This window comes from Nothobranchius furzeri, chromosome 19 (assembly GCF_043380555.1).
Source record: "Nothobranchius furzeri strain GRZ-AD chromosome 19, NfurGRZ-RIMD1, whole genome shotgun sequence".
NCBI classification, from domain to species: domain Eukaryota; kingdom Metazoa; phylum Chordata; class Actinopteri; order Cyprinodontiformes; family Nothobranchiidae; genus Nothobranchius; species Nothobranchius furzeri.
In genome coordinates this window covers 24,950,219-24,973,240 of record NC_091759.1, presented here as the reverse complement: position 1 = coordinate 24,973,240, position 23,022 = coordinate 24,950,219, and the positions used below count along the sequence as shown (strand labels likewise).

At 43.4% G+C, this 23,022-nt stretch overlaps 1 protein-coding gene across 1 annotated transcript; it reads left to right on the top strand.

Moving 5' to 3' along the window:
- The first annotated feature begins 2,780 nt into the window (after positions 1 to 2,780).
- On the top strand, positions 2,781 to 20,567 carry LOC107374624 (carboxy-terminal kinesin 2). The gene is given in 17 exon segments (XM_054745502.2): positions 2,781 to 2,921; positions 3,006 to 3,082; positions 4,399 to 4,508; positions 7,060 to 7,156; positions 7,236 to 7,289; positions 7,371 to 7,442; positions 7,614 to 7,776; positions 7,778 to 7,807; positions 7,895 to 8,060; positions 10,544 to 10,630; positions 10,709 to 10,906; positions 10,990 to 11,154; positions 14,361 to 14,499; positions 14,587 to 14,726; positions 14,796 to 14,869; positions 14,965 to 15,040; positions 20,212 to 20,567. Coding segments are annotated over 16 exon segments (1,620 nt in total). The 5' UTR covers positions 2,781 to 2,921; positions 3,006 to 3,078; the 3' UTR covers positions 20,257 to 20,567.
- Positions 20,568 to 23,022: the final 2,455 nt, after the last annotated feature.

Genomic DNA, 23,022 nt, shown 5'->3' with positions numbered 1-23,022 from the left:
GCTGGTTGCCAAAGGATGCAGTAATAATATTTGAAAAGAATTTATTACAGGCATCTTTAACTACTTTCTGGTAACGAGCCCAGGTATCTATCATTATTTGGTATGAAATCTGAAACTTATCCTTTTTCCATCTACGCTCGGCTCTTCTGCACTCACGCCTGACAGATCTGGTAGTTGCACTGATCCAGGGATCCGACCGAACTTTAGAGCGTCTAGTTCTCATAGGGGCTATCTGATCTAGCACAGTAAGGCAGGAAGATTGAAAAAAGTGCAACAAATCATCAGTGCTAGAAAACACCGGCAAAGTGGAAACAAGATCAGTGAATAAAGTACAGAATTCTGTTGCAGTAGATGGTGTAAAAGATCGGGCTCTGCGAGCAGGCATTAAATTACTTAAAGAGGCATTGGATCTATGAAGGCGAAACAAAACCGGGAAATGATCTGAAATATGGACAGCATCAACAAACATGTCAGTGATCTTCAAGCCATGAGTGAGAACCAAGTCCAAGATGTGAGAGCGTTCATGTGTTGGCATATTAACCAACTGGGCCAGGCCAAAAGAGTCAATAACATTTAAAAATTCTCCCACAAGAGGCTTCTCAGGGCAGCAAACATGAATATTAAAATCACCTAAGATAAGAACACATTCATAGTGTGAACAGATATCAGATAAAATATCAGAAAACTGGGTTATAAAGTCTCTGCTGTATTTTGGAGGACGGTACAGCAAGGCACAGAGAACGGGAGGTGAAGAACACAGTTCAAAGGCAGTTAACTCAAAGCTGGTAAAATCAGGGAAGGTGATGGGTTTACAAGCAATAGTCCGTTTGAAGATGGTCAAAAGACCACCACCACGACCAGTTGTTCTTGGATTATTAAAATATGCACAGTCAGAAGGTAAAGTTTCAGTAATACTGGCTAAATCATCAGGAGCAATCCAAGATTCCGTTATGAGAAGGAAATCCAGATTATTGTCAATAAAATAATCCTTAATAATGAATGATTTATTGCCAAGAGAGCGAGTATTCATCAGGGCAAACCTGTACGGCGGTACTGGATCCAACCTGGGTGTATTAGAAGAGATGTGCTTCAGAACCCGAATGTTTGAGAAATCCACACCACGGTGGCACCAGCAGGGAGACGGAGCAGGGTGAGACGAGGACGCAGCGCAGAGGCCAGAGGCAGAGCCGGGAGCGGAGAAGAGCCGCCGGTCCACAGACTCCAGGTAACACCTCACAGAGCGGCATCGAGCCGGCACACCCATTCGAGACTGCATGAATCCCGAGGTGCGTGCCAGCTCAGCTCGCACACGGACCAGACAGCCACCACGCTTACCACGCCGACGGCGCCGCTTCCTGAACCACAACGGACCGGGGATTCTCCACAGAGAGGCTGGAATAGTAGAGCGCAGCATTTGCAGGGTCTCGCGATGGTAGTGGTGGTAATCCTGGCCAGGGAGCCAAGGCGAACGAAAATCCAGGAGGTTGGCACGGTCATAAGTCAGGATAGCAGTCCCAACATTAACCACAAAACACAAGAACAGCGAAAAAATTAAAAAAATAGAGAACAGCAGACGGCTTGCCGAACACGCTGGCGCCATCTTGCCACACCCCCTCGATTTTAGCAATGAAAAAGCACAAGTCGTCGTTTACTTGATTATTTTTTACTTAATATTGTGTTAAATCTCAGTGTTAATGTGTCGCTATGGTAGATGGGTCAGTCATTGGCATTAAGAACTTGCGTTAACATTTTTGATCCTGCAAGTTTATTTTTGTAATGTGTTGGTAATTTTTTCTGTAATAATAAATGACTGTCCATGTTTTTTCTGTTGAGTTATACTTTCTTTATTCTGTGTGTTTTTTGGTGGTGCAACCCTATTGGCTTTGAGACTGTGGAAAATTAGAGGAATAATGAATTGTGATTACTATAGACAATTTCATACAGTACTCAAAGCCAGTGCTATTCAAAATAAGGTAATGACATGTATTTGTTAGGGTCCGTGGGTCGTTGAGCCATAGTGTTAATTTCTCATTACTGTTGTACTTTGATTTTTGCTTTTGTTTACCATATGTAGTCTTTTGGTTTCTTTGTCATAGTTGTACCTTTTGTTTCTTTTCTGTGTTCCATAGTTGCTGTCTACCCTTTCTGCTGTATCGACGTGTCAAGTCTGCGTCTGTGTTTTTTTTTCATGATTTAATTAGAAAGTCTATGTCTCATGTTAAAGTGTCTGTTTTTGCTTCCTTTGTCTCGTTAGGCCTGAGTTGCCACAGCTGTAGTTCCATCCTGTTTCCCATTCCCTGCTGGCTCCCTCTGTGTTTTTCAGCCCTGTGTTTTCATCTATACATCTCACGATCTACTCTCTACTATGCTGTGTGTTGTGCCTGCCAGCCACCGTGCAAAACTGGTTCATTTTGTGTTCTAGTTCAGAACAGTTGTCTGTTTGCCGTCCAGCATTATTGCTGTAGTTAAGTTCACATTTGTTTCCGCGACTCTGCATTTTGGGTACTTTACCTGCCTGCACGTGGCCCTGACATGACAGTATAACCCTTGCACAGGGAGTTCTTCAAGATGAGGCGTACTGCTATCAACAAGACTGACTGGGTGGATATAAAGTTACAAGGAGAAGTTGTGAAACACCCAGTACAGAAGGACACAAATTGCTGCGGTGTGATTGTCATCTTGGTAAAGTAACAGACATGAGTTTCAAAACATTTTTGTGTTGATGTTGCATTATAAAATTGAGTCTGCTATAGAAAACCAATTTGACTAAATTATTTTTTGAGTATTTTGCTATTTCCATAGATGGCTAAGGCGTTTATGGAGCCCTTTCCAAAAAAAACCAGGCATGACATTTAAAACAACACCGAAAGCAATGGTGCAACAGCGTGAAGCCATTGCTTCACAAATACTGGGAGCCTCAGGTTTGTGAAGTGTTATAGCACAAAGAGATTACTTGTAGTTAAATATATTCATTGTAATCACAAATTTTACTGTATTTGTAATAGTATTCGAGGCAGAAAACAACTGCGCCATGTGTTCAACCCCAAAACCACCTTTTCCAGGGCCTTCTATCACCAAATGGGTAAGACAGATTTGTAATTGAGGATATTATTTTACAACTTGTATTGTGTACAGTTGCTTTTGTTATTTGGTTTTTGTATAGAGGAAGAGGGGAAATTTAGTCTAAACTTGCATTAATTTTTTTGCCTTGGTGTGTTAGTTATTTGGAATAATTGATATGTAAAGAAAAAATGAAATACATAGTGTAATGATCTGAAGTTGTATATTTATACACTGTAATTAGATCTAAGTAATTAATCAGAAGTGGTTGTTTTTATCATCAGGGAATTTACTTAAACACTCTGTATTGACTGAGAGACAAGAAAAGAGAGAGTTGGGATCGTTTAAGAATCTTTAATTTCTATTATTATAAATTCTTACAATCTACCAGGACTAACTCAATGATGAATGCATATGGATTTGGATGTTTCGTGTTGGTGTGTGTGTGTGTGTGTGTTGTTCAGAATCTCTAGGCTGACGTAGCGAATCTGGTTGTTATGACTAGGCTACCACGAGGCTTCAGAAGCTGATGACATGAGCCGCCATTTTGCCGTATTTACGTACCCAGGGGGAGCCTCCCGTGTTAGATCAGGAATTGCCAGGTCCTCGGACCTTCAGAGGTACTGAAGCTGGTTGAAACAGCGGTCGCAGCACACAACGCTCGTCTGAAGGGTCGACTCAGGTAGCATCGGCAGGCGTCAACAAGTTCACTCTTATTTTGAAGGAACGTCGTCTAGTTGGTTCAAACGACGGAAATCTCCAGCTCGACAGTTCAGCTCAAAGTAGGAAGTACAGCTGGCCAGCCTGTAACTTCTTAATGGTGACGATGGAAATCCTTAGGACCTCGGATGTCCTGGAGCTGAGGTTAACATGGAACTGAGCATAAAATGGCGTTGCCTTATTTTATATCCCCTAACTGTTTACAAATCTCAGTTAACCGGATTGGACGACTTTCATTAAACAACCCAGATTCTGCCCTACGACAGACGAAAGTTCTGATTGGTTGAAAACAATGTGTCATGCGTTTCCATGGTAATGTGGATCAGTCTGTCTGGTGCAGTCCTGTTTATTCATTAAACACATAACTCATGACATCTTTATTTCACAGATCATTCACCTGATTATTAATGATCAACAAATGCTTTGATTAGCTTATCACAAATAAGGTACTTTGATTAATTAATGGAAAGCGTTCTTCTTCTCTTCTTCCGTCTCTTCTCCTGGAATGTAAACCTACTGAACCAAGTGTCCGACCTTGGCGATATTACTGTGTGAAGGGGCAGCTGTTAAGGGCAGACCATTATAAGCTTCATAACGCTACACACCCCCCTTTTCAAGGTCAATGTGGTCCTGCAAGAGACCACTTGGTCGTTGAACAAACCCAAGTTATGAAGAATCTTGACAACCGAACAGGATGTGATCCCACCGGAACAGCCAACTGTGGTGAGGTACGAACCCCACGCTGAAGAACAGTCTCGCACACTCCTCAGAAAGAACACAAGTCAGCAGGTTATTAACTATTCCCCACGGAAGCCATAATTGAAGCAACAGCAGCTGTATATCCTCACGGGCAAAAATGCAAAGCAGGAGCAAATCTTGTATATATGGGTATACATGGTTTCTAACTGTAAGCTCTTTATAACTAGTGCTGGGTGGGGGCGTGGTTTGATGATGCGACTCCTCCTCCTCCTCCTGAGGCAGGTCTTAGAACTCCAGCTTTTTTCGCACTGTCAGAATGTCGTTCCAGCAGCGGCTGGTACGAAAAAGTGAAGTAATACGATCCTCCATTTATTTTTTCACACCAGGCATCGAAAGGTACAACCTGTAGAAGGTGGTAAATTCCAAATACAGAATGCATATTTTCCAGCATAAAAAAGAGCTCAAATCCTCTCTCATGGACCGAGGCCTTGAACATCCACTCCCCATCCACATCCTCTTCCCCCTCCCATGAAGCGCTGAATGCTGTCACAGCGTTCTGGATTTCATCCAGCATTGGAAGAGCTTGCGGCCCGTTGCGATTTACAGGCGGACGAGGTCTCTCACGATCATCTCTGTACACCTTGCGTGGAACAGCGAGCCTGAGTACTGCCCAGTCGTTGTAGGAGTGTTACACCCCTCCAGGCCTAGGATTACCAGGAGGGGCAACACAAGTGTGGTGGGAGCAAACACGAGGACAACTAAAAGTCAAAAGGAGTTTATTAAACTGAAAATGTCTCTGGCAAGTGAAAAACTGGTCCTTGGAAATAATAAAGCCAGAGGTCTGGTTAAACTAGTCTCTTAAAATATAACAGAAAATAAGGGCAAAGCCCCACGCTCGAATAATACCCTCCTTTTGGGTATGAGTTCTCCTTCTGGTCCTGTGCTGCTCCTGACGTGGCCGGCGTGTCGCTCTCCCGTTCTCTCTCTCTCTGTCTCTGGAAGCGGATGGTTCTCCTCCAGAATAGATCCCTGTGTTGTCTGTCTGTTCTAGGTGGGCGTAATCCACGGACGGTGTATGTACCTCGTCTCCACAATTTCCAGATGTGACCCTCTTCCGGAGCACCGCTTCTTTATTCGGCTCGGCGCTCTCGTTCGTCTGCTGCTCCTCTCGTGTGCTCGATCTCGGTTGTGTCTCTGCCGGCTCTTCTTCCTTTCCGTCTTTCTCGGTCGGCTCGATCTCCGTCCTTTTCCACACAAGCGCGCTGTCGGTCACCTCTCTTCGAACTCTCTTCGAACTCTCTGGAAACTCCTCAACTCCATTCACCTTCTCAACCGCCCCCTCTTCTCTTTAGCCGCTCTCTTCTCTTTCCTCTTTTCTCCCCGCGCTCTCTCTTCTTTAGCCGCTCTCCCCTTTTTCCTCTTTAGCCGTGCGCCCCCGTCCTTTTTCGCCGCCCTCCTCTCTTTCCGCCTCGTCTTCCTTTATAAGAAGCCCTGATGAGCGCGGATTGTTTCCAGCTGGTGGCAGCGGGCCGGCAGGAAGGGTGCGTCTCGGCGTGCCTCTCTCCATGGTGCTGATCCTGTCACCATGATCCTGTCTCAGCGGGGCCGGAGCAAGGAGCTGTCCTTGGTGCGGTGGTTAAAATGGAGCCCAGGAACACAGAGGTCATAACAAGGAGAGAACCGCTGGCGAGTGTGATAAATAGGACTTAAGAGGTTCGCCCTCAGCCACATCTTGGATTAGACACAGTTCCTTGGTGTCATAGCTGAACCGGTACCCAAAACTACCGGTATAGCCGTAAGGTTCCAACTGCCATATTTGCTCCAAGATCTCTTTACCGCCGAAAGGAGGAACCTGGACTCTGCAGATGTAGAATGTAGATTTGCGGGGAGCACCAATCCCTGCAGGCAGCTGATGGATCGCGATGGATTTTTCACAAAGCAAGATTTTTGACAGCGGCGTATCCACACTCTCTTCTTTCACCTTTTGGGTTGAAGTTGAAGCGTCGGATGTAGACACTTCTTCGTCCCGGCTTGGTGCTTCATGCATCTCCTCTTGCTTCATCATTTTCTTAGAAGTTTGGCTTTTCACCATTCGGACACGATCTGAGCTTTTAAAGAGGAGATCGGTGTATCGAAGGGAGGGAGCTAACACAAAAGGATTACACTCGGCTTAAGGGAGGGAGGGGATGTGGGAACTACGGGGCTAACACAAAAAGAAACTTCATGCGCCATTACACACATTAGGCTAAGGCGGGGGGGCCAAGGCCATCTGGTGATTGAACAATACACCATTGATGCTAAGGCGCGGGGGGCCAAGGTCAGGGGGTCATTGAACAATACACCTTTGATGCTAGGGAAGGGGGGGCAAGGTCAGGGGGTCAAAAGAACAATAGGTCTGAAAGGTCAAGAGGTCAAAGAACAATAGACCTGTCAAAATGTTGGACGAGAGGTGGGTTATTATACTACTCTAGTTTGTAGCACTTAGGGAAGCACTTAGCCAAAGTCCCTTCATTAGTGCTCTTTAAATCGACATTAAATATTCTTAAAACTTTGTGATTATTGTTTATGTTTTTGCTGAAGAAGGTGCACAAAGAGCAAGAGCCACAAAGATGTCCGAGATCTGTAACCGTTATAGGAGACAAACGGCCTCCAGTTGCATCAGGAAGAGCTTCTCTTTGTAAGTTACTGTCTCAGTCGGCGTATTCTAGCTCTGGCGGGGTGTTAGAAAACCTCAGTTGGATTATGGTTTTATGCAGATGGATCAGTGAGAGGTGCAGGAGCTGCTACTGTGGCTGCTGGTCCTTCCAGAGGTGAGACAGGTTGCCTTTAGTCCATCAGTAACTTTATTTTTAGTTAGGAAAATAATTCACATGATTACATTGTTTCATCAGCTGTCCAGAAGGTGCCCACAGCTTCGACTGCTCCTAAAGGTGCAGCCAAACCGCCCGCTGCCACTAAAGCAGGTGAGGAATACAACTTTCTTTCTTTTAAAACCACCTAAGAGCTGTCGAGCCGAAGCTGCTAAATATAATTTGGCTGGAAAATAATTTTATGCTATAATTTCGTGCAATGACGAATCAGGACGTAGGAAAGTTGGACAAAACCTAGAAATAAACGGGACTTCTTGTGTCCAGGTGGGACCGGGGCTCCGAGGAGACAAGCATGGGACCTGAAGGGCAAGGTCAGCGACATGGAGGGCAAGATCCGCAACTGCCAGACCAAGGTCCGGTCTGTGGACGAGAATGAGATCCTGAAAGGCTCCGTGGCCCAGAGCCACAACCGACTGTCTAACCTGGAGAGAGGTGGAGAGTCAGAAGAGCAAAATCTGGTCAGAGATGTTTTCTTTAGAATTTGAAGCTAAATCGTTAAATAATTTCACTTCAATACAATCAATGTTTGTTTTGTTGTCATGTAGTGGGTATGAAGTGGAGCTGCAGGCTTTGTGTGGAGTCCGTGAGGATCTAAAACACATGACCATTGAGAAGAACTGCCTTCAGAGGGAACTTTCTGATCTGGAGGCAAAATACAAAGTCATGGAGACTCTGAGGGACAGCCAGGAGGCCGAGCTGCAGACTCTGAAGGTAAATTATCGTCCTCTCCAGCTGGAACTGGATGGTTTATATGATCAAATCTGTGGAATGATTCAAAGAAGGCCAGATCTCTCTGAAATGTTTAAACACAAGAGAGGTGGTAGCACCTTCAGTGGGTCTGTGGGCGTCGGCAGCAGTGGCTCAGACGGCTGGGTGAATGTTTTGCTGTCGGTTCAGGAGTCGACCGTGACCCGGCTGCAGACCAGCCTCACACAGGGTTCCCACGCGTCCTGGAAAACCTGGAAAATGATAGTCCAATTTTCCAGTCATGGAAAACACATGGAAAATGGGGGGAATTGCAAAATGTCCTGGAAATTTTTGAGTTGTCCTGGAAAATAATTTTCCCTCCTTGTGGATAAACAAAGGGTCTGCTGGGAACGCCTGGCCGAAGAACCTGTCAAGACGGTCTTCAACTCCCACCTCCGGCAGAGCTTTGACCGCGTCCCAAGAGCAGTGGGGGACATCGACTCCGAGCGGGCCTTGTTGGTGTGGAGTGTGTCGAGTTTGATGGCAGGAGAATCTCGTCTCTGCTTTTTGCGGATGATGTGGTCCTCCTAGCTTCATCCAGCTCTGACCTTCAGCTCTTGCTGGGTAGGTTCGCGGCCGAGTGTGAAGCGGCTGGGATGAGGATCAGCGCCTCCAAATCTGAGACCATGGTTCTCGACCGGAAAAAGGTGGCTTGCCAACTCCGGGTCGGGAGAGAGGTCCTACCTCAAGTGGATGAGTTTAAGTATCTCAGGGTCTTGTTCACGAGTGAGGGTAGGAGGGATCGGGAGATCGACAGGCGGATTGGTTCGGCGTCTGCAGTGCTGCGGACGCTGAGCCGATCTGTCGTGGTGAAGAGGGAGCTGAGCCAGAAAGCCAGGCTCTCGATTTACCGGTCGATCTACGTCCCAATCCTCACCTATGGTCCTGAGCTTTGGGTAATGACCGAAAGAACGAGATCGCGGATACAAGCGGCCGAAATGAGTTTCCTCCGTAGGGTGGCCGGGCTCAGCCTTAGAGATAAGGTGAGGAGCTCGGACATTCGGGAGGGACTCTGAGTAGAACCGCTGCTCCTCCGGATCAAAAGGAGTCAGTTGAGGTGGTTTGGGCATCTGGTCAGGATGCCTCCTGGACGCCTCCCTGGGGAGATGTTTCGGGCATGGCCTGCCGGCAGGAGGCCCCCGGGTCGACCCAGGACACGTTGGAGAGGCTGCATCTCCAATCTGGTCCGGGAACGCCTTGGGGTCCTGGTGGAGGTGGCCGGGGAGAAGACTGTCTGGGGCTCCCTAGTTGCTGCCCCCGACCCAGACCCGGATAAGCGGAGGAGGACGACGACGATTTCAATCAGCACAGTGAATTAACCTGGTTCAGTTGCTGAGCAGAACAAAAACATGGAGATGACTTGATGATGCCACAGTGTCACACCTCTGGTATGAACTAAAGTAGAGAATAACTTCTGTTTTAGTTGTGTTGCATTGTAAGTAGAGGAAAGTAGGTGGGATTGTGAAAGACAAAAATCTTTCCACAACTATATTGTCAAAATAACGGTGTAGGTAGGTACGTACAATATCATATCTGTTTCTAAATATATCGGGATATCGGCAAACCGTAGTTATGATAACTTGACTTGTACACTGAAAAAGTCTTGAAATTGTCCTGGAAAAGTCCTGGAAAATAATTTCAAGAAAAGAGTGGGAACCCTGTCACAAACACACAGGAGGAGGTTCGCTCCCTGAAGGAAACCGTGGTGGAGCAGAAGGATGAGCTTCATGCTGGAGAGATGGAACGCCGACGGCTCCATAACATGATTCAGGAACTCAAGGGGAGTTCTTGTGATGCACCCGCCCAACACGATCCGATCGGTACCTTTAAACCTTTTTTGTTGCCTCTAACTATATTCATGTAGTTGTGATTATTTTCCCATTATGTCGGGTTGTTTACACCTGTGTGTTTTCTGAACTGATGTTCCTGTTTGTCCTGCAGGGCAACATCAGGGTCTTTTGTAGGGTGCGCCCTCTAGTGGATGGAGGCCTGAGCAGTCACATCCAGCTTGCACCCAGTGACAACAAGTCCATAACTCTGGCCAAAACTGAGGAGGTGAGGGTCGTGTGGTTCACGGGGCGACGGTGGCACACGAGTTAAGTGCTCGCCCCGTAATCGGACGGTTGAAGGTTCGAGCCCCGCTCAGTCTGTCACTGTCATGTCCTTGGGCAAGACACTTAACCCCCCTTACCTGCTGGTGATGGTCGGAGGGTCCGGTAGTGCTTGTGTACAGCAAACTCACCTCCGTCAGTGCGCCCCAGGGCAGCTGTGGCCACAGTGTTGTATGTTGTAAAGTGCCTTGGGGGGTTCCAGGGCTCTAGAAGGGTCTATATTAAATACAGGCCGTTTGTTTATATAGATCGTTTCTGATTTGTTTCAGACGTGCATAAAAACTCAAAACAAGGAGAGAAACTTGTTTGTGACTCCTGTTTGTTTCTGTCCATCAGTCTCACACGGGGAAAAGTGCAGACTCTCAGAAGAATTACCGTTTTAGCTTTGACCAGGTGTCCGGTCCGCACGCTTCACAACAGCAGGTGAAACACACACACGCACACACACCTACTGATCTACAAACTGTGTGGGAGGAAATCACGAGGACTTTTCTTTTTCAGATCTTTGAAGAGATCTCGCTGCTGGTACAGTCGGCGCTGGACGGGTACGGCGTCTGCTGCTTCGCGTACGGGCAGACGGGAAGTGGGGAGACGTTCACCATGGAGGGGGAGGAGTTTGATGACAGCAGAGGCGTCATTCCCAGGGCTGTGCAGCAGATCTTTAGAGCGGGCGAGACGCTGGAGTCTCAGGGCTGGGAGGTTAGTTTAGAAACACGCTTGTGTGCAGAAACATGAGTAGAAAACACAGTCGGACTGTTATATGCGCGGTTTTTCTGTTTCAGTTCAGCTTCACGGCTAGCTTTGTGGAGATTTACAACGAGACTCTGAGGGACCTGCTGTACACGGGCAAGCCCAGCAAGAGACTAAAGCACGAGATCAGGAAGAGCAACAACAACGAAGTGACGGTTACAAACCTGACCTACAAGCAGGTCTGCTCTGAGGGTCAGGTTCGTCAGGAGGACCTCCTAGTCACTTTAAAGCTACAGAACAGGTCATCAGGAGGGCCTGACCGATATCGGGGTCATTAACAGTATCGGCTGTCGGCCAAAGAGATGGCCGATATTGCGTTACCTATCCAGCAGATGGCGCCAGCTTTATGAGCTCATGTTGTGTGGCTCCACTCCTTTGAACTTTGAACTCAAATGATTGTTTTGGAACTTTTTTTTATTTATTCTTATTTATGTTTCTTATGTGCAATTATTTCCTGTCCAGGGTGAATAAGTTCACCAAGTGAACTTCCACAGAGTGTTGCTTTGTTACAAAGCACAAGTGTTACGTTTTATTTATTGCTGCATTTTTATTATTTTAATATTCTTATCGGGATCTTCTGTCCCTAAACTTGTGTGTTGTTAGATTCCCCAGAGTTAGCTAAGTCAGAAAAAACATGTTGTAACCAGTTGTTTTAGCATGAAGCAGCGGTTCCCCAACTTACTTAGCCGGGCACCCCCTTCTATGTCCCGACCATGTCGACACACCCACACATTAGGGCATGGCTATATATATATATATATATATATATATATATATATATATATATATATATATATATATATATATATATATAGCATGCATGGCGGCGCAGTTGTTAGCACTGTTGCCTCGCAGCACGAAGGTTGCGGGTTTGAAACTCGGCTGCGGCCTTTCTGCGTGGAGTTGCGTGTTCTCCCCATGCATGCGTGGGTTTCCTCCGGGTACTCCGGTTTCCCCCACAGATCACAACATGCCCTATAGGTTATAAATTGTAAGTCGCTTTGGATAAAAGCATCTGCCAAATAATAAACATAAATAAACATAAACAAATACATATCAGACGTCAAGCTAAACAGTTGACAGACACGGTCAAAAAAATATGATCGACCTTTTTCCCCATCACTTTCATTTTTTAAATAGTAATTAATAAACATTCAATACCATTACAATTTCCTTTGATTTAATTTTAAATAAATATTTAGAGTGCCCAGGTAGCACATAAACGATGCAATTTAACGGTTTTCTTAAAGCAGGAACGTTTAACCTGTGGCCTCTGACAGACGCACTCTGAACTTCAGATCTTCAGCGCGCCGTTAATAGCCTGACACGTTTAGAATGCTGTCCCACAGTCAGTGTGCTAATATAATAATACAATAATGCTAAAATGCTCAGATGGGAATCGTTTCTTGATTTATTTAGTTACATCCACAATGTTCTGTGTGTGAGGTTTACAACGTCAGAACACCTGCTTGAGACAGGTGTTAATTACAATCTGCCAGAATGACTCGCCACCTTCAGATTCCTCCAACACCGTTAAAAATGATCAAATACGGAACATATCTTGCTGTTGACAGCGTGCGCAGGCCAGAGCACTGAAGCTCAGCGCATTGTTATTATGAAGCTAGGGCACATGCGGAGGACACACACACACAAACACACACACACAAGCAAAACATACTTGTTTTCAATTACATTTATTGGGCCTACTTACTTTTTCTTAGGCCCACCCACAAATGAGTTTCTGGCTACGCTAATGGTGACATAAGACAGACTTCTCTGAGCTCCGCAGCCATTACACTTTTCACCTCGCGCACCCCCTAGCGGCAGCTCTCGCACCCCCAGGGGTGCACACACCACACTTAGGGAATCCTGGTAAAGCAGTGGAAGGGAAGGCTTGCATTCACCTACATAAAAAACACTACAGTGTGTGTGAATTCACTTACATTGTTTTATGCTAATCTAAGAAAACTAACTGCTGCCAGATCATGTTGGGCTGGTTATAAAATGCTTCTTCTGACTTGTCTAACTCTGGGGAATCTTAACAAGACACAACTTTACTGAGTGGTGGAATATTCCTTTAAGTTAAAATGTATTTGTGGAAACCACAGTATCCAAGAAAAAACGTGAACGTTAGACAGTGTTGCCAACAGTTTTTGACTGAAAGTAGCTGATCCCCCCCAAAAGTTGCTAGATGTCACCAGATGACGTCACATGCCAATTTACATATTGATGATGTCATCACGCCACGTTGGCGTTCATTTTCCCCATAGCATAACTCGGACCTCCTGCTCTCCTCATTCTCACAGCCATTTTCCTAAAAGGTGTTTTTTTTTTACACCTCCTAGTTTCTCAACTTCTCTGTTGTGTATTCTCTCCATCGTGATAATAACGGTGCACCGAGCAAAAGGGAGCGGGTGTCTCATAGTATAACCATCCCTGTGTCACTGAAGGAAATTCAGATGAGCCACAGAGCTGCGTGTGTAAACGGGACGGTAGTTGAAACTCCCGTTGACTTTATTTGCCAAATGCAGGAAAAACCAAAGTGTCTGACGGCTGCAGAGCCAGAGATCGCAGGTTGACGCCTGCGCCGTCTCTAGTAGAAGCGTGAGCCTACAGCAGTAGCAGAAGTAAATCGGCGTGCTCCAGCTCTGCAACTGTACCTTTGTCTTCGGCGAATCGGCCCGGGCGAAAACTGTTTATGATTGGTCAGTCCTCGTGCACTTGTGCAGATTATCGTTCTCTTTCTTTACTCCCGGAACAACGGTTCAGAGTGCAAACGGTTTCTTTGTTGCTAATCTGTAGGGAATATCTACAAGAAAGTTCTACAGAAAGTAGCAACGGGTCCTGAGCAATGTTGCTAAGTTTGTCGCTAGGCGCTTTTTGGGAAAAAAAAGTCGTTGAGGGGGGTCAAAAAGTCTTTAGGAACAGCGACAAAGTCGCGGAGTTGGCAACACTGATGTTAGATTTATGCTGTGACTGAGTTTGTGTGTTCTGTTGTTTTTGAGATCTGCTAAATACAGTAAATCTTATTTACATTACTTGGAGACCCCAGTGAGTTATGGAGACAGTTCTTTGGTGCGTAAGAGAGAAATAAGTTTGCATCAAAAAGGCAGAGAATGAAGGGTTTAAGCTTAAGAACATTTTTATTCCTTTATTTTGTGAGGGAGATTTATCGGCCATTATATCGGCTATCGGCCTTTGTTAAAAGTTTTGTATCTGTATCGGTCGGGCCCTAGTCATCAGGTAAACCTGAAGAGTATTTATTCACAGTTCATCATTAAAATCTCTCCTGCAGGATTTCACTTCCATAGACCTGCAGAGTTCATGCTTTAAAGCTCATTTTGGTCCATTTTAATGTTTTGAATCGTTTTAATAATAAACGTTGCTTCCCGTCCCCTCCCAGGTCCTCGACCTGATTGCTCTGGCAAAGCAGAACCGCTCCACGGCCCAGACGCTTCAGAATGACCGCTCCTCTCGCTCCCACTCCGTGTTCCAGCTGCAGATCGAGGGAGCGAACACCGGCAGGGACGTCCGGTGCAAATGTGTGTTTATCAGCGGTGAGCTTTAGAAAACGTTCTCTAGTCTCTTTTTATTTATAATAGCTGTTCTTTTGTCTTTCTCACGTGAAGCCACGCTTTGCCTGGTGGATCTGGCCGGTAGTGAGCGGATGGCGAAGAGCCAGTCTCAGGGGGAGCGCTTTAAGGAGATAACGTCCATAAATAGTTCCCTGTCCAACCTGGGGATCGTCATCACCTCTCTGGCTAACAAGGTGCGTTACCTGCAGCCCGGCACAAAAGGAGGTGGCTCAGCGAGTGTTATTAAGGTTTCTGTGTTTCAGGAGAGCCACGTCCCCTACAGGAACTCCAAGCTAACCTACCTCCTGCAGGGATGCCTGGGAGGAAACAGCAAAACGTTCGTTCATAACACTCGGCTCCATCAGTTGTGTCGCTTCTTGTCTCCTGAAACTGAGAATAGGATTTCTAACGGAGCTGTGTTTCTCTTCTTAGATTGATGTTCGTCAACATTTCCCCCGAGCCGGACAGCTTTGGGGAAACTCTGAACTCCCTGAGTTTTGCCAGTAAGGTTGGTGACATCATCACTAATAATCCTGGCTTATAAACTTAGAAACAGCGCAATGATTTCTCGACATGGTGAGATGGCGCTCACGCGGGTGCACGCTGCGAGCTGCTCGTCCTCTTTATGCAGTGGTACCTTGCTTTTTACTGGCTTTTATTGGCGTTTTATTGGCTTTTATGCATTTTTGTTGTCTCTGATGACTTTTTTGAATGGTGTGGATTCTCTGGTGACATACGATCGAGCTGCGCTGCTGAGGCTTCGTCCTCCCGTTGATGTAGCGGGTTGCGCGCGCTGGGAACCTCACGGATGGCGCTGCTGGTTGGACTGCCCGTGTGCTCTCTCCCCCCAAGCCGTGATGTGTCGGCCCTCTTTCCACCCCAGCTCGAGAAGGAAGCATCGGAGAAGACGGGGAAAGAGAGGTAGCCGGAGCGTGAGACGTCGGGCTGGATCCCTGAAGAAGCGGCTGGTCCGATTTGGCCCAGCTTCTGACCCGGTGGTTCCAAGATGTCTCATGGATTACTCTGTGCCCTGCCTAGGGAACTTGGCCGGCTCCGCGCCACGGCCAATCGTCTCGAAGACCTCGCCAGACTGGGGTTTGCTGGGAGAATCTGCGCTCGGTTACGGGCACAGAGTTAAAGGAGACTGTGCCCGTGCGCGATCTCGGTGCTGCAGCCCCGCCGCAGACCCGGTTTGGTCTAGTCAATGCCAGGTCTGTGCTGAACAAAACTTTTTTATTCAGCATGACTTGAGTTTTCTCTGCATCTGTGAGCCCTGGATCCCGTTTGGTGACTCAAGCGCCCTGCTAGAGCTGGTACCACCTGGCTGCTCCTGTTTTAATACCCCCAGATCACGGGGCAGAGGTGGAGGGCTGGTTGTTGTTTTTAAATCCAGCTTTCCTTGTAAACAGCTTACACCCAACATGTCATTTTCTTCCTTTGAACTGTGCTTATTTGAGCTGTGCATCTCCCCCCGCCTGCTCGTTGTGCTGATTTATCGCCCTCCAAAGACTGACTCTAACTTCCTTAATGATTTTTGTGATCTTGTGGCAGACTGCATCCTAAAATATGACTGTGTCCTATTTTTTGGTGATTTTTTTTAATTATATTTTTATTGAAAGAAAACAACAGTACTTGCAGTTACCAAAATACAATTAACCTTTCTTCATTTTTTCTAGGTAAATAACAACAATCAGACAGAACAACAACAACAACAACAAAAAAAAGGGGGACAAGACAATTAGACAAAAAAACCATACCAAAAAACAAAGCCCCCCCCCCCCCCCCCCCCCCCCCGTCCCACGTCCCCCGTCCCACGTCCCACACAGATCAACACAACCGTCAAACATATTACCGGAATATAACTAACAGAAGTACAATTAAACAGGTAATACCTCTAGACTAGTAAAATAAGAGATAAAGGGTTGCCACTTATGAAAAAAATTGGCCGTGCAACCTCTCAGCGTATATTTAATTTTTTCAAGTTTTAAAAAAAACATGACATCTTTAAGCCACTGGGAAACAGTAGGACACTTAGCAGACTTCCAATGTAACAATATTAAACGTCTCGCTAATAGGGATGTGAAGGCAATGATATCCTTTTGTGTAGAGTCCAGTATAAGTGAGCGGTCAGGAATCCCGAATACCGCAATCAGAGGACAAGGATGAAGAGTTGCCCCAAGAACAGTTGACATAATAGCAAAATACCCTGTCCAGAAACGTTGTAGCTCAGGACACAAAAAAACATGTGGCTAAGGTGACAAGGAGAACCCTGGCATTTATCACATTTATTTTCCACTTCCGGATACAGTTCAGAAAGTCTAGACTTAGAGAAATGCACCCTATGAATGACCTTGAATTGGATAAGTCCAAGACGAGCGCAGGAGGTGGAAGATCGTACCCTTGCTATAGCCTGTTCCCAAGAGATTATAACGAGAAGACAAATTGGGAAAACTATCGAACACACCATCCACATATAAATGTTTAAACTGTCCTATACCCTTGTCACACCACACTGAGAATGTCGTGTCCAAAAGTGAAGGGGGAAACAAATGATTGTTGGTTAGAGGACCCGAAGAGGATGGCATTACAAAATTATTGTGTCGTCTAAACTGAAACCAGATTTTGAGTGTGTTAAGAACCACCGGATTATCAGTATACAACGAGGGTTTTACGGGTAAAGAGAAATAGAGCAAAGCTGGTAAAGAGGAGCCCTTACATGATATTTGCTCCAATTTACACCACGAGGAACCAGAAGATTTTAGCCAGTAGCAGAGTTTTTGAATGTGAGCGGCCCAGTAATAAGCTAGAAAATTAGGTAATGCAAGTCCTCCACTAAATCTGCATTGCTGCAGCAACGTTTTAGAAACCCTAGGCGGCTTCCCTCCCCAAATAAAAGAACCAATAATCTTGTCCAGTGAAACAAAGAAATGTTTCGGCAAAAATAAGGGAATTGAGTGAAATAAAAATAAAAATTTTGGTAGGATATTCATTTTAACGACATTAATCTTACCGATTAAAGAAAGAAAGAGATTACCCCATCTTTGAATATCAGATGTGATCCTAGATAAAAGAGGAGACAAATTTGCTGATTTAAGGCCAGATAGAGAGCGAGTCACGTTAACCCCTAAGTACTTAAACCCAGAGGGACTAAGACGAAAGGGTAGATCGGACTGTTGGAGTTGACGTGCTGCCGTATTAACAGGAAAACACTCACTTTACCCTAAATTTAATTTATAACCTGAAAACGAGCTGAAGTTCTCCAGAATACTTAAAACAGCAGGAATGGAGCGAGCAGAGTCAGTCATATGTAATAACAAGTCATCCGCATACAATGATACTTTATGTGTAATTCCATTACGGGGGGTTCCCTTGAATACAGAAGAACATCTTAATGTAATGGACAGCGGCTCGATGGCAATGGCAAAGAGTAAAGGTGACAAAGGGCAACCTTGACGACAACCACGACCCAGCGCAAAATAATCAGAATAAACATCATTAGTATGAACACTGGCTTTAGGGGATGAATAAAGAAGCTGAATCCAAGAAGTAAATTTATCACCAAAACCAAATTTCTTCAAAACTGCAAACAAATATTCCCACTCCACCCTATCGAAAGCCTTTTCAGCATCTAAAGAAATCACAAGTTCAGGAAGTTGAGATAGATGCTTTGAGTAAATAACGTTAAAGAGTGTACGGGTATTAAAAAATAATTGCCGTCCCTTTATAAAGCCATTCTGCTCTTCGGAGATAATTTGAGGAAGCACATCCTCAAGGCGAGACGCAATTACTTTAGCCAATACCTTTGCATCGGCATTAAGCAGAGATAATGGCCTGTAAGAATCACAGGAAGTTGGGTCCTTGTCATTTTTGAGAAGGAGCGCTATGGTGGCCTGCGTGAAAGTAGGAGGTAATGAACCTGATTCCAAGGACTCGTTAAACACAGACAAAAGCAAAGGTGCCAGTTTACCAATAAATGTTTTATAAAATTCTATAGGAAACCCATCCGGGCCTGGGGCTTTATTAGACTGTATAGCTGTAATAGCTTTTAATACTTCATCAGCAGATAGTGGGGAGTCCAGTTGCCCGGCCTTATGAGTACCGATAACCGGGTTTGAAAGAGACTGAAGAAATTCATTCATTTTAGCTTTATCCGTGGGAAATTCTGACTTGTACAACAAAGAGTAAAATGCTTTAAAGGTAGAATTAATTTCCAACGGATCTGTAGTAATATTGTCGTAAGAGTTTTTAATACCAGGTATCACACGTGAAGAGGCCTGACGTCGTAACTGATGCGCCAACAAGCGATTAGCCTTGTCACCGTATTCATAATATGAGCCACGACTGCGTAGTAATAAGTGCTCAGCCTCTTTGGTTGACATAAGATCAAATTCGGCTTGCAAATCAAGGCGCTGCTTGAGTCATTCTGGAGAAGGATTCAGTGCATAACTTTGATCAAAGTTACTAATTGCCACCGTAAGTTCTTTAAGCCTGGCATTAATCTTTTTATTAGTACGTACAGAATAAGAAATAATTTGACCTCTCAAATAGCATTTAAGAGTCTCCCACAGCAGAGAATAGGGTTGGGGGTGGGGGGTGCAGCTGTGGTTGGGACAATTATTACATTAACTGATGGAATTGTAAATAGTTTATAAATAAGGTAGAAATAAGTTCCTCAGGCTGATAACTAATCTCTCTGAGGACACGGTGCTAGTGCACTCTCCTACAGCACCTTGACACGACTAAATAAATGTTATGCAAAATTTTGTGAACATCAATTTATTTGTTATAAATGCCACTGTATAATTCTTGCTGTCAGTATTTGCAAGATATTGGTATTTGGGTCTGTACTGGTTAGACTTAAATGAGTTAAACCAAGGTCTATAGCCCTTGGGTCATAAACTATGAGCTGTAAGTATATTGGTCTTTTTATACTGGGAATCAGGAGTTATTTTAGTGATCATCTTGTCTCTTGTTTATTTTTGCCCTGAGCAGTTTTATGACTGAATAAAAACAACAAAAAAAATCTACATAAATTGAAAAATAGTCGAGATCTCAATTTCAGTCACAATAATCGTGATTATTGTTTTTGCCATAATCGAGCAGCCCTACTTTAGCATATCGGGTCACATAATGATGACGTCATATTCAGTGGTCGTTCTGCATCATTTCAGGCCTCGTGGTCAACTGTCTGAACCGCTGGAAAGAAGTGCCTGGCTTATTTTCTAATTAAAATAAATATGTGCAATATGTTGTCAACATCAGTGAGTCTCTAAGTCTATTCTTTTTGTATGTTATATATGTTAAAATATGTGTAAATAGGTCGCTGATTAACACTTGCAATTTAGTGTTGTGATGGTTTTAAAGAAAATTCTGAAGGTAGCAAAAAAAAAAGTATTAAAAAGTAGAAAATTTTACTTAAGGATTGCTGTATATACCCTGGTTCAGCGCCTTGAGCTTCCTGACACGGTTGCGGAAGGCGCTTTATAAATGAAGCTTTGATTTGATTTTGATTTCTATTATTTTAATACATCCTGAATTTTTTGTAGCTTGTTTGCTAACAGGCTAACGTGAGTCTAGTGATTGAGCTAAAATTGTATATTTTTATAAGGGAATATTTTGTTTCATCACCTTCATTTGTTGCTGTATTAATTAGAAATGCTGATTTATTTATCTTCGCAGGTGAACGACTGCGTCATCGGGATGGCCAGCTCCAACAGAAAGTAGAAATTTAGCCTCCAATTATTATTATTTTTTAACTTATTATGTACACACCATCATATAAATAGTGACTCCATGGTTCAGTTTGAAGCCTGGTCTACACTCTCGTGTCTCAATTGTAAAAACCAAAAACATTAGTTTTTTTCTCAGGTACCCTGAGTTCTTACAGGTTTTAGCCTCATTTTATAAATTCTCTGTGTGTGTTTTTAGCAGTTTTTAAGCTTTAATTAAAATTGTATGAATTTTACTAATGAAAACAATCATATTCTGTTTTTACCATCTTTTCTTGTTGTGTCTTAATAAATATTTTACCTGATGAGCTGCTCCTGTTTTCTTCCTTATTGTTTTAAATTACTTATATTCTTACTTCTCCAAGAAAAGAAAACACTTGGCCAATATAGTAGACCACTTTTTAACATTTCAAGAAATTTTTATTTCAGAAAGATTTATAAGTGTCAGAACTATTATTCATGTTTTTGATTATCATGTTTTATGCTTTTATTACAATTAAAGATTGTTTTATTTATGCTTTTATTACAATTAAAGATTGTTTTATTTACCATGTTTTATGCTCAATGATTTTATCTTTTATGTACCTAAACAGTTGCTGTATTGTAAAATTCCCTCATGAGTTTTTAAGAGTGTTAAAACCTGGCTTAATGTGGCCCAAGGACGACCTGAGAAGATCCGATGTTCTATCAATTGCTGACTCATCGTGTGATAAGACACTGAAAGTTCTTTGTGTAATTATGAATGCTCTTTGTTTTAAACTTGCAGGACTGAGAGCTGTGTTTTTCCCCCTCCCTTCAGAATCAGCTCTCAGGCATGTAACTAGGGAACTCCCGATTGTAATAAATATGGGTGCTCGGATTTCAGAGGTCAGAATGGTTTCAGGAAGCATCAGCTCAGTGGAGACTGGGATGGTGTGACTTTATTCCATTCTCCTCAAGCTTAAACAGAATTCTGACTTTTGTGTCTCTTTCCTGTGTTGTGTTGTGTTTTTATATGGTGTCTTAGGTGAATAAACCTGACAATAAGAGTTAGGGAAAGCAACATCAGAATAACTTGATATGGTATCACTGTGGGGTTGTATACTGTAGATCTAAAGAGGAATTACCCTGTGGAAACAGCAATTTTCCATTTTAGAGCATTTGGAAATCACTGTTATTGCATTTTGAAATCACTGAAAAGGGCAGGAAGGCAAAGTCAAAAATCAAGAAATCAAAAAACACAAGAGGAACGAGCAGACTGAGAATAAATCACGCTGACAACAACAATGAGACAAGGAGGGCTTATATAGACAGGGAGGAGCAATTAGGGAAACAGGAAGCAGGTGTGTGGAGTGAAGCTGGAGGGAAGGCAGGTGACAGCAATTATCTGGATGGGGAAGAGAACCAGTGGAGGGCAGATAAACCTAACACTATATAAAACACAAAACTAAACCTAAAGACTAAGGGAAGAACTCACACATACACACACATACACGTCAACAGTACCAACAGTGGACTATCAGGCTACACTGCCAAGAGTGGACTTCTGTTTCTAGTCCTTTAGAGAGAAAAAAAATTAAAACAGGAAATTTACTTTTAATATGTTTTCCCATGATATTACTGAAAATGTGACTTTTGATCATTTTTGACAAAATTACCAAGAGGGGACTTGGATCTCTGATCGATGTATACCTATCAAAGAGTGGACCTCCACAGTGGAACTGCCATTCCTTCAACTAATGAGAGTTTTTAATACAATTACTTTATTAATTTCTTTCTAAAAGGGTTATTCCACGTTGTTGTTATAAATTAAATAAGTATCTGCAATAAAAATTTTAGAAAATAATTATGACAAAATTTGACAATATTTGTTTTGTATTCCAAGGATTGTTTCTAAGACCAACAGATTATTTTTCATAGTACACACTCAAAAAATGACAATAAGTTTATAGGTGCTACTTTATAAGAAACATTAGCAAGAACTTTTGACGAAAAACTGCTCATTAGAATAAATTGTTTTCTTCTTCATACATTTATTTTGCTAAGTGTGTGTCGCTTCATTCTGTCTCAATGGGAACTTGTGTGTGGGTTTGGCATTACATGATCCTATAGATTAAACTACATATCTTATGAGATGGCAAAATGAACATTGGATTACAAATTCTGAATCAGACTCAGCTATTATTGAAAAATCTCTATCTTACACCAAAATTGAGTATCTCTCTCAGAACTTAGATAAAAAAAATTCACTTTCCAAATATTTTCTAGAACATCTCAGCCTCTGAAAGTACCACAACTTTGTGTATCACATCAAATTGCAACATAGATGTAGTCCTTTTCCAGAGGTACTGTTTATTTTCAGAATGCACACAAAACAAAAAAGGAGAACAACATTATATGTGCTACTTTATAAGAAATATTAGTATGAACTTTAGATGAATATCTGCTCATTAGAATAAATTGTTTTGCTAATTTCTTCTTTATACACTTATGTTGCCAAGTGTGTGTCGCTCCATTCTGTCTCAGTGGGAACTTGTGTCTTTATCAGAGGTGGAAAGTAACAAATTACATTTACTCACGTTACTGTAATTGAGTAGCTTTTTTGTAAATTTATACTTTTTAAGTCGTTTTTAAAAGCTGTACTTTTACTTTTACTTGAGTAAGTTTTTAAAAAAGAATTGTAATTCGCTACATTTTTAATCATATCCGTTACTGAGTAAAAATAAATTAAAGGCTTGATAAATTAAAAATATTACATGTAGCAGTGTTGGAACGGAAAGAG